Genomic DNA, 17,008 nt, shown 5'->3' on the forward strand with positions numbered 1-17,008 from the left:
TCATACATCCGGTTGCACACACCAACCCCCCTACCTCTCGCCTGGCCTTCCTTCTGCTGCACACAAACTAGAAATTGTGTTGCAAAAGCATACTTACTTTGGCCCCGAGCGTAACAAGCCAACCAACCAACAAAAAAACTTTTAAAACTGCAAGTTAACAATAGTTGGCAATTTTTCAATTTTTTCAATGTTTTTCAATTTTTTTTCTTTTGTTGTTTTTGTTTTTTTTGCTTTTTTGCCATCTTTATTACTTTTTAACTTCATATGCTCCAAATGCTCGTACATGTTCTCTAAGGCGCACCGAATTGATAGCTATAAAACCGGAAGCATCACGTGGCACATAACCACCATGGACATCCATTGACACCAGCTCCTGATTGTACAATGCATTGCTGGTGGCTTTACGGGCGACAGCTATACAATAACCCGGTCTCAATTCCATTGTCACTTGGCCATTAACATTGGCCTGTGACAATTCCAGGCACTGGCGGGCATAATTGGCTTCGGGACTAAACCAGAAGCCATTGTAAACATAATCGGTCATGCGATCGCGTAAATATTGTTTGCAGCGCAAAACCTGGGAAAGGAAAAGATGAGAGAGTGAGAAAAATAAATTAATGGGGATATCTATAAGATGGAATATATAAATAATTCGGAACTTCGTGAATAAAAAAAGTCTGGATCTAAAAAAAAGGTGAGAATTTTTTAAAAATATTTCTTTTGGGTCTCTTCAAACTTGTGAATTTTTATACCCTCCACCATAGTACCACCATCGAAATATTCATTTCCGGCCCTATAAAGTATATATATATATATATTCTTGATGAGGTAAAATTCTAAGACGATCTAGTTGTAATCACGCTATTTTCTAAAGGAATTGAGATAGGGTTCCGAAATTTAGCAAAGGGTTGTCTTTTGTCTGCAGGCAGGTCAAGTTCGAAGATGGGTTATATCGGTCCACGTTTAGGCATAGCTCCCATATAAGGGTACCCCCCAATTTTCGGTATTTTGGGGTTCTTGAGCGCGTTTTATAACAGAATTCGTTGATATGTTCTACATTGGGTTCTTATTGGGTACCAAATATCTCCAGTAAAAATTATAAATATCGATCCACTTTTTCTGGTACACCCCATATAACGGTACCTCCTAATGTTCAGTATTTTGGAGGTTTTGGTCATATTTATACCCTTCACCATAGTGTGGTACAGGGTATTATGTCTTTGTGCATATGTTTGTAACAGGCAAAAAATTTCGAGATATACCCATGGTTCCTTTTGAGAATATGCATAGAATCACTTTCTGAGTCGATTTATGCATGTCCGTCTGTCCGCCCGTCCATGTATTTTTGTTAACAAAGTACAGGTCGCATTTATGATCCGATTTGGATGAAATTTGGCACAGGTCACTTAATTGGCCCAAGGACGAACCCTATTGAAAATGGGAAAAATCGGTTCAGATTTAAGTATAGCTCCCATATATAGTTTCGTTCGATTTAAGGTAAATGGTGCACCAAAGTCCCTATATATCATTCGATTTGCACGAAATTTGGCACAGAGTACTGAATTAGGTCCAGAATGATGTGTGCCAAGTTTCGTGAAAATTGGTTCAGATTTAGATATAGCTCCCATATATATTTTTGTCCGATTTAAGGTAAAAGGTGTATCAACGTCCCTATATATCTTTCGATTTCCACGAAATTTGCCATATCGAAATGCATTAATGCATCCGATTTGGATGAAATTTGGCACAGGTCACTTAATTGGCCCAAGGACGAACCCTATTGAAAATGGGAAAAATCAGTTCAGATTTAGATATAGCTCCCATATATATTTTCGCCCGATTTAAGGTAAATGGTGTACCAAAGTCCCTATATATCTTTCGATTTGTACGAAATTTGGCATAGAGTACTGAATTAGGTCCAGAATGATGTGTGCAAAGTTTCGAGAAAATCGGTTCAGATTTAGATATAGCTCCCATATATAGTTTCGTCCGATTTATTGTAAATATTGTACCAAAGTCCCTATATATATTTCGATTTCCACGAAATTTGGTCTATCGAAATGCATTAGGTGTAGAATGATGTGTGTTAAGTTTCCCGAATATCGGTTCAGATTTAGATATATCTACCATATACATTTTCGTCCGATTTAAGGTAAATGGTGTACCAACGTCCCTATATATCTTTCGATTTGCACGAAATTTGGTACAGCGTAATGAATTAGGTCTAGAATGATGTGTGTTAAGTTTCCTGAAAATCGGTTCAGATTTAGATATAGCTCCCATATATATTTTCGTCCGATTTAAGGTAAATGGTGCACCAAAGTCCCTATATATCTTTCGATTTGCACGAAATTTGGCATAGCGTACTGAATTGAGGCTAAAATGATGAGTAGTTAGTTTCGTAAAAATCGGTTCAGATTCAGATTTAGCTCCCATATATATTTTCGTCCGATTTTAGGTATATGGTGCACCAAAGTCCCTTTGTACCCTTCGATTTGCACGAAATTTGGCATAGCGTACTGAATTGAGGCTAGAATGACGAGTAGTAAGTTTCCTGAAAATCGGTTCAGATTCAGATATAGCTCCCATATATATTTTCGTCCGATTTAAGGTAGATGGTGTACCAAAATCATATAGTCGGCGCAGTCCGACTTTACTACTTTCCTTACTGGTTTAAAGATCATTTTAAGGCATGGATTTTTTAAAAAAATATTTTTGGGGACCCTTTGAAGGCATGGATTTTTTAAAAAATATTTTTAGGGACCTCTTGAGGGCTTTTATAAAAATATTTTTAGAGACCCTTTAAAGACGTGGATTTAAAAAAAAATATTATCTCACTCACCTCTCTATCCAAACAGAACACCTCCAAATCTTGATGAGCCTGGAACAGCACTGTACCACCAGGTGTCTCATAGACACCTCTTGATTTCAAGCCGACATAACGATTCTCCACAATATCGATGCGACCAATACCATATGACCCCGCAACATAATTTAAGATTTCCAAAATTTCCAATGGCGATTGGGGCTTATCGTTCAACATCACCGGCAAACCTTTTTCAAAAGTTATGGTAAGACGCATCGATTCCTTGGGTGCCTGAGTCAAAGGGTCTTTGGTCATTTCATATAGCGATTCGGGTGCAATATGATTGGGATCTTCCAACACACCCGATTCGTAGCTAATATGCAAAATGTTGGCATCTGTACTCCAAGGGGTGGCAGGCTTGGCCGTCACTGGTATATTATGTAATTTGGCATATTCAATGAGATCCAAACGTCCCTGGAATTGACGACAGAATTCATCATCCCGCCAGGGGGCAATGATCTGTAAATGAATGAAATAAGCTTATCAGTTATTTTTGATTCGAAGGGGTTTGTTACGTTTTTAGCTCACCTTAATTTCCGGCATCAGAGCATAGGCACAGAGTTCAAAGCGCACCTGATCATTACCCTTACCCGTGGCACCATGTGCTATGTATTTGGCCTGATATTTTTTGGCAGCCTCTACCAAGGCCACACTGATACAGGGACGGGCCAATGAGGTACCCAACAGATAACGTTCCTCATAGATAAGACCCATTTGAATGGCCGGCCAAATGTAGTTGCGAACAAAATCCTCCTTTACATCCTTGACCACAACATCGGTGGCTCCGATATTCATGGCCTTCTGCTTGGCAGCCTCAAAATCTTCCTTTTGACCGACATCGGCCATAAGGCAAATCACTTCGTAGCCTTTCTCCAAAAGCCATTTCAAAATACACGATGTATCCAGACCACCGGAATAGGCCAAAATTACCTTCTCAGCCATTGTGAAGAGATTTTAGAAGCGTCTAAGTCGATGAAGCTCCGAAATGAAACTAATTTCATTTAGTTTTTAAAATTTCCCAGCTAGACACTTGGACAAACAGATATTTATTATTATTTTTTTTTTTGTCGAAGAGATAATGCAAATCAGGCATCTCTATCAGCATCTGCCTGCGGCTGGCTGCTGATAAGAACAGATATTTGTTTGTTCTAATTTTTTATTTTTTTGCAGATTCAAGTTTAAGGTTGATTATTCTCAAATTAGAAAAATAAAAAAAGAAAACTTTCCGAAAAAAATTCTACAAATATTTTTTTAGGGACCTGTTCAAGGCGTGGATTTTTTAAAAATATATTTTTAGGGACCTGTTCAAGGCGTGGATTTTTTAAAAATATTTTTTTAGGGACCTGTTCAAGGCGTGGATTTTTTAAAAAAATTTTTTTAGGGACCTGTTCAAGGCGTGGATTTTTTAAAAATATTTTTTTAGGGACCTGTTCAAGGCGTGGATTTTTTAAAAATATTTTTTTAGGGACCTGTTCAAGGCGTGGATTTTTTAAAAATATTTTTTTAGGGACCTGTTCAAGGCGTGGATTTTTTAAAAATATTTTTTTAGGGACCTGTTCAAGGCGTGGATTTTTTAAAAATATTTTTTTAGGGACCTATACAAGGCGTGGATGTTTTAAAAATATTTTTTCAGGGACCTATTCAAGGCGTGGATTTTTTAAAAAAAAATTTTAGGGACCTATTCAAGGCGTGGATTTTTTAAAAATATTTTTTTAGGGACCTGTTCAAGGCGTGGATTTTTTAAAAATATTTTTTTAGGGACCTGTTCAAGGCGTGGATTTTTTAAAAATATTTTTTTAGGGACCTGTTCAAGGCGTGGATTTTTTAAAAATATTTTTTAGGGACCTGTTCAAGGCGTGGATTTTTTAAAAATATTTTTTAGGGACCTGTTCAAGGCGTGGATTTTTTAAAAATATTTTTTAGGGACCTGTTCAAGGCGTGGATTTTTTAAAAATATTTTTTAGGGACCTGTTCAAGGCGTGGATTTTTTAAAAATATTTTTTTAGGGACCTGTTCAAGGCGTGGATTTTTTAAAAATATTTTTTTAGGGACCTGTTCAAGGCGTGGATTTTTTAAAAATATTTTTTAGGGACCTGTTCAAGGCGTGGATTTTTTAAAAATATTTTTTTAGGGACCTGTTCAAGGCGTGGATTTTTTAAAAATATTTTTTTAGGGACCTGTTCAAGGCGTGGATTTTTTAAAAATATTTTTTTAGGGACCTGTTCAAGGCGTGGATTTTTTAAAAATATTTTTTTAGGGACCTGTTCAAGGCGTGGATTTTTTAAAAATATTTTCTCAAGGACCATATGACACCTGATTTCCCGCTGAAGTTAATATAAAAATATGTCACACCCTCACCCCCGACAAATATAACTCCCCTACTAAATTATTCCACAATTACAATGAATTTCGAAATAATAGATGATTTTAGCATATTAATTGAATTCCGCAAGCAAAAAAAAATCATTAACAAATTCGACACGTTGCCAATTACCATCTCCCACCATCGTCATTATAATCGCCCACACCTCCACCAAACATCATTCGGAGCTCATTAGAAAACCACCACCTACAAAGAAAAAATTATGCAGATATATTCCGATCATATGCATATGAAGCTGTCGGCGAATTTTCTTCAACAATATGACACCTTGACAAATAATAGGATTCCAAGGAAAAAAAAACCGAAAAGGTACGACGACCAGGAAGAAGAAGATGAGCCAGCTAGGTAGGGATTCAATGATATGCACACGTACACATATCAGCTAAATATTAGTCACGCTATTGGTAAACATATCGGGAGTAAATTAAAATAACACATCACAATAATATTGCCGCCATTGGAACCCGCTCGAAGCTCAACCCCGACATAGCTGGGAACACAGTCAGCCAGCAAAAAAGAAAGTCATTTTCCAAAAAAAAATTGTTTGGTTGCATATAAATTGAAATTTTATACCAGTTTTTCTTTCTTTGCCTTCTACTCACCCTCAAAAAAGCTCCTTCCCCACAATATCCTGGCAAACAAAACATGACGCGGAATTGAATGTAAATAAAATAGGGGGAGGTAGATTATTTTCCATTGTTGTAGTATTATTGGTTGCTAGGGATAACATATTCGCCGAAAAAGATGAATGTGTTTGTGTGATGCGTGTGGAAATGTTTTTTTCAATCTATTTTCACAGCCTTTCACCTTCTCAAAAAAAAAGAACAACAACAAAATCCTACAAATAGGATAATGAACAAGATACATGGGAATAAAGATTTGGCATTAATATTTTAGCGTGGTAGTTGTACCCTGAAAACTGTATTTTTTAAAAAAATCCACGGCATATATGGGTCTCTAAAAAATATTTTCAAAAAATGCATGGGTTCTTCAGGTCTCCTAGAGGTCTCTTAAATAATATCTTTTAAACAGTAAGGAAAGTAGTAAAGTCGGACTGGGCCGACTATATCGTACCCTTTACCACTTTATGTATATTGTATTCCATGTCAATGTTCCCTCGAAGGAAAATACACCTTTCTGCAACCTATGCTAAATTTAATTTCAATCGGACAGATTTAGAATCGTTTCCGTACAATGGGACAAATTTATGGAAATCGATTTATATCAAACTTGATGCACGTTACTCAGTATGCCGCACTGTTAAAAATATAGTCTTAATCAGACACCCGTGAGAAATATATATGTCACGTTGTGCAACATTTCGTGTCAATCGGACAAACATTTGGAGTTTGGTGCACCATTTACCTAAAATCGGACGATGATATATATGTGGGACCTATATCTATATCACTACCGATATTCTCGAAACTTAACACACCTCATTCTAAACTCAATTCATTACGCTATGCAAATTTGTTGGAAATCGAAAGTTATATAGGGTGTTTGTTGTAACGTTTATATTAAATCGGACGAAAATATATATATGGGAGCTATATCTAAATCTGGACTGATTTTCACGAAACTTAGCATACATCATTCTGGAACTAATTCGGAACTCTATGCCAAATTGCCTGCAAATCGAAAAATCTATAGGGACATTGGTGTCCCATTTAACTTAAATCGGACGAAACTATATATGGGAGCTATATCTAAATCTGAACCCATTTTCACGAAACTTACCACACATCATTCTAAACTCAATGCAGTCCGCTATGCCAAATTTCGTGCAAATCGAAAGATATATAGGGACTTTGGTGCACCATTTACCTTTAATCGGACGAATATATATATGGGAGCTGTTATCTAAATCTGAACCGATTTTCACGAAACTTAACACACGTCATTCTGGACCTCATTCAGTACCCTATGCCAAATTTCGTGCAAATCGAAAGATATACAGGGACTTTGGTGCACCAATCGGACGGAAATATATATGTGAGCTATATATAAATCTAAACCGATTTTCGCGAAACTTAACACTCATCATTCAAGACTTTAATCAGTACGCTATGCCAAAATTCGTGCAAATCGAAAGATATATAGGCACTTTGGTGCACAATTTACATAAAATCGGACGAAAATATATATGGGAGCTATATCTAAATCTGGACCGATTTTCACGAACCTTAACACACGTCATTCTAGACTCAATTGAATACACCGTGCCAAATTTTGGGCAAATCGAAAGATATATAGGCACTTTGGTGCACAATTTATAAAAATCGGACGAAAATATATATGGTAGCTATATCTAAATCTGAACCGATTTTCTTCAATTTCAATAGGGTTCGTCCTTGGGCTAACTAAGTGACTTGTGTCAAATTTCATCCAAATCGGATCATAAATGCGACCTGTAAATTGTAATAACATCTACAGACGGACAGACTGACGGACATGCATAAATCGACTCAAAAAGTGATTCTATGCATGGGTATATCTCGTTTCCTTTGGCATGTTACAAACATATACACAAAGACATAATAGCCTGTACCACCGTGTGGGTATAAAAATCCACGCCTTTAAAAAATATATATTTTTTTTTAAATCCAAGCCAAATTTTCTCTAAGACATTCTGGATACCCCTAGCGCCATCTATGAGCAATTCTCGCAATGAAAAGATGTTCATAAGATACCATCTGCCATTAAAGCTTTTAGATAGTCTCGAAAAGCTTTATATATATGTATCCCTGTAACGATTGGCAACTCTTTAAAGGCAAAAGGAATTGGCAATATTCATGTAAATTAAAGCTTTGGTGACAAGTCTGAAGTTTAGCTTGGAAAGCTTAGTATAGGCAACAACATTTTTTTTTTCAATTACAACTACTACATGGCGATCCGAATATTTGCAACATCTGCACTGTGCGAATCAATAAAGAACACTGAACTGTAATGTTTCAGATCTCTATATGGTCTTCTATTTGTAGATATTTTGGATCTTCTATTAAAAGTCTCTATTGGAAGACCTTGGGTTTCTATTAGATTTTATGGGTATTCTATTAGAAGTCGTCATGAGTCTATTAGGCCTTATGGAGAATTTTGGGTCTACTATTAGAAGACTTTTGGGTCTTCTATTACGGGAAATTATAGGTTTTCTATTGGAAAACATTTAGGGTCTTCTGTTATACTTTTGATAGTTCTTTATAAGTAGTCTTCTATTAGGTGACCTTATGGAGAATTTTGAGGCTTCTGGGTCTACTAATAGATGGCTTTTGGGTCTTCTATTAGGAGAAATTATAGCTTTTTTATTGGAAGACATTAGGGTATTCTGTTATACTTTTGATAGTTCATTTATATTAACATTCGTATCCTGCTATGGATCTTCCATAAGGCAGGCCTTTTGGGTATTTTATTTTCCATAAATCACCTCACTTTTGTTTAGAATTATAAAAAATAAAATTTACACAATCCCAATGAAAATCAAATCGATTTAAACGATTTGATTTCCATTACATCTGCATGTGTAGCTAGCTGTATATATTATTTGTTCATAATAATTGCATTTTTATTAAATGTATTTTTTTCTTTTAAGGTTTTTTTTTGTTCTTTTCTTACAATAAAATTATTATTTATATTATAAAAAAATGTGTGTGTGTATTTACCTAAAACTATTCATAAATCTTCTTTTCATCAAGATTATAATTAAGAAAAACCAAATTAAATAAGCCTTTCCATGATAGTTTGTATTAGATGATGAAATATATATCGAAAAGAAACTAAATTAAAGACTAAAATTACAAAAAGAAGAAATAAATGTTCTTTTCTTGTTTCATTATACATTCAAAATGTACACAGAAATGTATGTATATATGTGAATTTGTAAATGGGTCTAGATAGGAGTCTACAAACCATTATTGCATTAACATAAGAGACGACAACTTCTGTTTCACCGGGCAGGGCAGCCGAACAACATTCGAAAAGTTAAGATAATTTACATAAAATCTAAAAGGGTGTTTGGCTTGGCTGCTTACTACAAAAAACTAATTGTAGTTATAAAATCGCCTCTGGCATGAATACTTTTTGTTTTCAAATGTAGAAGGAGTCAAAGTAACATTTGATATTGATTACAAGACTAAAACCGAATAGTAGTCAAAGTTCCTATTTATTTCTGTTATTTAATTGAGTCTCTGGGTAATGGGTAACTTTTTACGTCTACGTTGGCGGGCAAGCTGTTGACGTTCCCAATATTCATAGTAACGTTCATGTTTAAGCCACTCCTGATATTTATACCACCATTCTTCCCATTTTATGTAGTCCTGCAAAAGAAAATAATAATAAAATAAATTCAAATCCCATTAAACAAATATTCATCACCCATCCTACCTTCAAATCCAAATCTCTCAAATAGCCACGCGACTTATAATAATCATAGCGGACACGTACATCATCCCACGACAGCATACCCGACGGTGCTGTTGTTGCCAATTCCTCGGGAAAATGACCAACCGGTGCCGGTGAATACGAATAACGACGCGGCGGAGATTCAAGGCCTTCTTCGATCATAACCTTCAGGGCGCCACCCGCTGAATCCTTGGTTATGCGCATATTTTCCATATTACTGCGATCGATGGACCATTGGGCCATTTTTCCGAAACGTTCCGATAACGTAAGACGCGTTGTGGCGGTAAATGTGGGCAGCGGAGTTTCATCGGAATCTGAACCACCGGAATCATCCGATTCGGATGAGGAGTGTTTTTTACGTTTTTCACCCTCGATTTTGATGCGTGTGCGTAACTGTAAATCAAAAAAAGAAATACTGGTTAAAAACTGTTATTTAACCCGCATTGAAATTCTCCAACTTACCTCTTTTTCCTTTTTCTTCTTCTTGACAGGAGCCACTGTGGCGGGTGTGGGCTCTGGTGGCTCAGGTGGACGATTTTTCAAACGCGGATCTTCAAGCGGTGAATGACGACTAGTCCTTACCTTAACAGGTCCATCGGAAACGTGACCATCAATACTACGCTGACGACTAATCCGTCGCACATTCATTTCCCGTTGATATTTGTCAAGATCGGAACTACGTGGTGGTGAACTGGGACGCACCGCTACACGGCCACTTGTGGAGGTCGAGGACGAAGAGGATGGCGGTACGGCACCGCGATGATATTGCAGCGAACGAGATGATGATTTTGGTGGTGGCGAACGAGGTCCACGTTCGCGGGGCGGACGATGCATAGAAATTGAACTGCAAATAAAACAAAATAATAATTGTTAACTTTAATCGGGTCCAATAGAAGATCATTAAGGTATTCAATAAAAATAACTTCAGGGTTTTCTATAGGAAGACCTTCAGGATATTCTTTAAGAAGTCCCTCAAGGCCTTCTATAGGAATATCTTTAGGGTCTTATATAGAAATGCCTTCAGGGTCTACTATAGGAACATCTTCAGGATCTTCCTTAGGAAGACCTTCAGGATCTTTTATACGACGACCTTCAGGGTCTTCTTTAGGAAAACCTTCAGGGTCTTCTTTACGAAGACCTTCAGGATCTTCTTTAGGAAGGCCTTCAATATATCCTTTAGGAAGACCTTCAAGGTCTTCCTTAAGAATATCAGAGTCTTCTATAGAGAGACCTTCAAGGTCTCCTATAGAAATACCTTCAGCATCTTCGATAGAAGGACCTTCATGAACTTCCATCGGAAGATCTTCGGGATGTTCGATAGGAAGATTTTCAGGGCTTTTTATAGAATGACCTTCAGAGTCTTCTATACGAAGACATTCAGCGTCTCCTATAGAAATACCTTCAGGATCTCCGATAGAAGGATCTTCGGGATCTTCAATAGAATGACCTTCATGATCTTCGATAGGAAGATCTTCAGGCTTTCAGGGTCTTCTATAGAGAGACCTTCAGGGTCTCCTATAGGAATACCTTCAGGATCTTCGACAGAAGGACCTTCGGGATCATCGATAGAGATCTTCAGGGCTTTATATAGAATGACCTTCAGGGTCTTCTATACGAAGACATTCAGGTTATTTTTTAGAAACACACTCAGGGTTTCTGTAGGCAGATTTTCAGGGTCTTCGATTGGGAGATATTCAGGGTTTTCTATAAGAAGACTTTTGAGAATCTTCAGTGGGAAGAACTTTACGGTATTTTTTAAGATTAACTTTAGGGTCTTCCATAAGAAGATCTTCAGCAGGAATGATTTTGGATCTCTTAAAGGAACAACTTCTAAGATTTCTATCAGAAAACTTTAGAAGACCTTGAAAGTCATCTATCAGAAGACTTGCAGATTTATTGGGGTCTTCTATTAGACCTATGGGGTCATCTATTAGGAGATCTTTGAGATAATCTATTAGGAGAACTTTGGGTTCTTCTATTAGAGGCCTTTGGGGTCTTCTTGTTTCGAAAATTCATTTTGTTATTTGAAAAAAAAAAACTCACCGAGATCGATGACGATGACTGGGTGAACAAACCGAACACGAATCATCAGAGCAACTGCTAACCGAGCTGTTGGTACGCGAACGACAAGACGACTGTAAAGAGGTGAAAAAGGAAAAACATATTTCAAAACAATTTCTAAATAAAAGAGATCGATTCCTCAGAACTTACCCTAGGTGGTGGTGATGGTGGCCTCTTTGAACGTGGCAATATTTGTCCTCTCGACTTCGAGGGAATATCCGCACCGCTACTGCGACCCAAAACCGGCGGTGGTGGTGTACGACGACGACTACCACTGCTCATATTAGGCGGTGTAACACGACGACGATCCCGTTCACGATCAATGGGCGAACGCGAATTCCGACGACGCATCGGAGGTTCTGGTGGTGAACGCGGACGACCACCACTACCTCCACCACCGATTGGCGGAAGACGACGGCTACCGCTACCCATGTCGGAGGGTGAACGCGGCGGTCCACGATATGGTGGTGAACGAGGACGTCCCCGGTCACGGCCATCCATTGACGAAGGTGGCGACGATACACGATTACGATTTATACGATCGATATCACGCGGCGGTGGAGGTGAACGGCGACGCATTGGCGGTGATTGTGGTGGGGTTTTGCGCAAACGTGAACGACTGCGTGAACGCGGCGACCGAGAACGTGGCGAACGACCATAACGACCGGTTATGGGTGGTGGACCGCCACCACCACCGGATGAAGAGTTATAACCGCGATAACCATTACCGGCGGCACCACCTCTATCACCGCCACCAGCACCTCCTCCCTCACGATCACTTTCACCCGAACTGCTTTCTCCTTGGATGTACATTTTCTTGTAGCCTGTATGACGCCAACGATTCGGATCCTTTTCCTCAACTTCCAATAGTTTTTTGTCCCAATAGTCGTTGGTGTTGGCTCGTGCCTTTTTCATGACGTTATCGATTTCACGACGTTTTCCAGCCGGCAATGAGGGATCTGCAAATGGTGATGGGGTATAATGGAGTTACAAAAAATGAGGAAAATGGAAAAACAAAAAGAAAATAAACAGAAAATAAAAAAATTATTAACAAATAGTTAAATAAAGAAAGGGTAAGGCAACAAAAGCAGCAAACAAACAAACCATTTATTCTGGTTACAGTCGGTTGACGATCCATGTGTAATTTGGAATTCATTTCCATAGCACCGCCGCCGCCACGACGACGCGAACTAGACGACATGTCGCCGTTTTCTTTTTTTCTTTTAGAAAAGAAGCTTAGCTAAGCAGCGCGCTTTTTTACCGTAAGCCTTATAAAACGCGACGACGTTTTTCAAAATTGTTTAAAAACCCGATATGTTTTGGAATTTTTATTGCACTCACTATTACAACAAGAAGATTGGTTTTGGATTATTTTTTAAATATTTTTTTGCTTTTGCATAGGAACAACAACAACAAAAAGGCTGTAAAAATATACAGATCACAAATTAGAATAAAAGCTTTTTCATATAGACTTTTTTGTTATATATAATGGAGTATAGCTTGAGGTTAATATATTTATATTTTTTTTCTTTTTTATTATATATTTATGTATTTTATTATATTATCTTTGATTTTTTTTTGTGGATATGTTATATATAACACATTGAATATTGTATGAGAATTTGAGACACTTTTTTTTTTGGGAGTGATTAAAGCCAATTTGTTTTTTTTTTTTTTTTTTTTTTTTTTTTTTTTTTAAATTTTGTGTAGAATTTTTAGTTTAAAATGGCTGTTTTTTCATAAGCCTTGGATTGCATTAGTCCAGAGTTCCATGGATGATTTTTATTTTCGTACATGTGTTAGGGTGTTTTCCCCACTTTTTTGACGAAACCGCTCGTTTGATCGAACCGTTCGATCATGGTAGACGAAAGTTTACGCCCGTATACCGCGATAACCGGCTGAGTTTGTGGTAAAATAAATAATTCCAGTAAACATAAAAGACAATACGTTCCTAAAATAGTAAAGAAGAAGTGGAATATACCTTTTTTGTTTTAATTCAATATTAAAAATGTCGCAGTCTCCTTAAACTAATGTAATGTAGGAGCCCAAATATAAAAAAATAGAAGATCCAAAAATGTCTTCTATAGGAAGACTCAAAGCTCGTCTAGTAGAAGAATCCAATGGCATTCTATTTGAATACTCCAAATTTCTTTCAAATAAAATATCCCAAAGGTCACCTGATGGAAGGTTATGTAATAGAAAACCCCAAAACCTTCTAATATCTTTACCGGAACTTTGAGGCGTCCTTCGACAAAAGATCCTATGAATTTTGGCAAAAAGACACTAGGTGCAACGTGTCGAGATCCATTTGGTCGACTCTGTCTACCAAAAGAACGCACTCACTTTTGAACTTGAGCAAAGCTGAAATAAGATTAATGACAGGAATCATTACTGGTCATTGAAATATCAGGGCCATTACCAATAAATGGGACCATTATGTTACTGATTACTGTAGACTTTGCGTTGACGAGGAGGAGACGGAGACAATAGAGCATCTTCTGTGTCACTGTTCAGCCCTGGCTTACAGGCGGCACAGACTAGTGGGTGCTCATTTTCCACCGAATCTTAGCTTCTTCTTAACAACCGAACCTGCTCTAATCTACAGCATAATTAGAAACCTAAAGTGGTTGGGAAAGTGAAACCTTGACACGTAATATATCTTCTGTCTGATCTCTATAGCCATCAACATTATTCCGATCTTTCCTTCTTATATCTTTCTGTAAGCTTCTCATCTCTATTTCCCCAATCTTCTCTCCCCTATAGATCTGTCCTCATGTCTTTTCTTCTCGTGAATGATCACAACGGACCTAACGGTCTCAGAGTGCTACAGCCACATAAGTGACTGCACATCCCTAAACCTAACTTAACCTAACCTAAGAACTAGAAATGCATTGATTTTATAAATATTTTTTTCAAGGACAAACCAAGTGTAGATTTCTTAGATAATTCAAGAGTTCTAATGAAGGTATATTTCTCTCTATTAGTTATTTTAACCGCAGTAGTGTTCTGGCGTCATCCTCATCTACCAAAGAATAATAATTCCAGATGTAATGCTGAAATGCTTTCTTGACTGATACGGAAAAGGCCACATTTCACAATTAGATTGTGGAAAAAGGCGGTGTCTCTCCAGGCTAGTATTGATGTCTTCAAGAATATGAATTTGACTTATGGTTTGAAAGCAGCAGGACTTGGAAAAATAGAAACGTCAAGGTATCAACAAGACTATCTTTGTTTTGACATAATCCCCAAATAATGCTGCCGCCCAGTATGGGTATTTGTACAGTTCTATGGACATTTTCTAACAGTGTCACTTTATTTTGACACAAATTTCGTTTCCTCCGAGGACTGACTCCTGGAAGCCAACCTCTAAACTTTATTATATTAAATAACAGCAACTTCAGCTGATTTCAGACCTATATGATAAAAAAAAACTGATTACCTCTATAATTAAAAAAATAATTCTAATAATTACCAAAATTCGAAACTAGCTTGTACTTTTCTCAAAAAAAAAATGTCTATATTGAAACTGGCTTGTTGTGACCAACCATGAAATAATTTAATTTCAATTGAATCAATCGTCCCTCAAAATTAATTTTGTTATAAAATTTAATACAAATTGCTCTTCTGATTGAAATATAACACTATTGATGTTTTGAAATCTAAAACGATAAATAAAAATAATTAAATATTTTATTGCAATTGGAAATAATTACATTTTACCACAAACATGGCTAATAGGCATGCACGCGCGTAATCACGACAAGAAAAAGTCAGACAAGCCATAAAACCAATACGGCAGTGACATTTTCCTCAAGCCCTGGAGGCTTACATGTAACAAATACGAAATACGCGTAGGGGGGGCGCGGACACGACAATGAAATTAATTCACTTTTTGTATACCTCCAATAATTGTTCAAAATTCTACAGATTAGAATTTAGAGACAGTAGTTCATTATGCCTTAGACGAAATTACCAAGACAATAGGTCTTTTTGACGTTAACGATCCCGTCGTATTTTGTGTGCCAACAGCCGAATAAACGAAAACCACGATGCAGACGACTGCAACTGCGTATTGCTCTGCAGAGACGCTGACGTCAACGTCATCACCGCGACAGCACAGCGCATAACCGGCTGGCCTTCAATGCAGCGAATAGCCGAAACGAAAATACCCGCATCGTCTCTTCATCCATATTGAATACTTCTTTTTTCACAATCCACAATTAGAGCAAGCACATGTTTGTCTGTTTTTTCCACTGAAAATTTTCTTTAAAGTTTGCATTTTTTCTTAAAACAGTAAAGAGCGAGAAAAAGCAAAACTTATTTTGTCAACGTAACACCACCGAGGGTTTTTTCTTTCTTTTCGTCGACGCCGCACACATACAACAGCACAGCACACAACCGACATGACATTTTTTCTTTCTTTCAGGGTTATTTTTGGCATTTTTCTTTTTCAATTATTTTATTAATTAAGGGTTTGTTTTAACGAGTTAATTTATGCTTACGTTTTTCGTTTGAGTTAATTGTGTATTTAATTTCCGTTGTTATATATATTCTGTATATATTTTTATTGTTAATAAGAAAAGAAATCGTTCTTTTTTTGCGGCTACCACCAACGACTAACTAACGACCTCGACAAAGGAAAAAATTCTCTATACTAGAGTTGGTAGTTCCGGAACGAACTAGTTCATTGGAACTATTCCGAGAAAGGAACGAACGGAACTAGTTCCAGTTCATTAATTAATATAATTCCTTTCTCTGATCCAGTTCCTTTTTTGAACTATTTGAAGCAAAGGAACTGTATGGAGCATAGGAACTATAAAGAGCAAAGGAACTATATGGAGCAAAGGAATTATATATGGAAAAACGAAAAAAAGAATGATGAAAGAGAGAGATTCAAAAGAACTATGTAGGAGTCGGAACTATATGGAGCAAAGAAATTGTATGGACTAAAGGAATTATATGGAGCAAAGGTTTTATATGGATCAAAGGAACCATATGGAGCAAAGGAACTATATATGGAAAAACGAAAAAAAAATAATAAAAGAGAGAGAGAGAGAGAGATTCAAAAGAACAGTGGGAAGCCTCCAAGACTCCAGCCTTCATAAAATTCGCTTGTTAATCGTCGTTCTGCCAAGACTCAAGCGACGTCGTACGCAAACCTTCGCCAACAAATGGTCTGTTCCAGTACTTTTTATACCCTCCACCATAGTATGGAGGGTATATTAATTTTGTCATTCCGTTTGTAACTCATCGAAATATTCATTTCCGAGCCTATAAAGTATATATATTCTTGATCAGGG

General features: G+C 37.0%; 2 protein-coding genes across 2 annotated transcripts; both read right to left on the bottom strand.

The window, feature by feature from the left end:
• Positions 1–218: 218 nt before the first annotated feature.
• Positions 219–3,811, bottom strand: LOC133329961 (argininosuccinate synthase). Its single transcript, XM_061538420.1, has 3 exons — positions 3,395–3,811; positions 2,843–3,325; positions 219–577 (listed from the first exon to the last, which is right to left on the bottom strand). The coding sequence occupies exons 1-3, from the start codon at positions 3,806–3,808 to the stop codon at positions 248–250; spliced, it is 1,227 nt and encodes a 408-aa protein (XP_061394404.1). The 5' UTR covers positions 3,809–3,811; the 3' UTR covers positions 219–247.
• A 5,605-nt stretch (positions 3,812–9,416) lies between these two features.
• LOC133329959 (serine/arginine repetitive matrix protein 1) lies at positions 9,417–12,940 on the bottom strand. Its single transcript, XM_061538418.1, has 6 exons — positions 12,813–12,940; positions 11,859–12,667; positions 11,691–11,782; positions 10,110–10,491; positions 9,630–10,040; positions 9,417–9,562 (listed from the first exon to the last, which is right to left on the bottom strand). The coding sequence occupies exons 1-6, from the start codon at positions 12,907–12,909 to the stop codon at positions 9,422–9,424; spliced, it is 1,932 nt and encodes a 643-aa protein (XP_061394402.1). The 5' UTR covers positions 12,910–12,940; the 3' UTR covers positions 9,417–9,421.
• Positions 12,941–17,008: the final 4,068 nt, after the last annotated feature.

This window comes from Musca vetustissima, unplaced genomic scaffold, assembly GCF_032173495.1.
Source record: "Musca vetustissima isolate MV318-11 ecotype Yass unplaced genomic scaffold, APGP_CSIRO_Mvet_v1 utg16644, whole genome shotgun sequence".
In the NCBI taxonomy this organism is placed as follows: Eukaryota; Metazoa; Arthropoda; class Insecta; order Diptera; family Muscidae; genus Musca; species Musca vetustissima.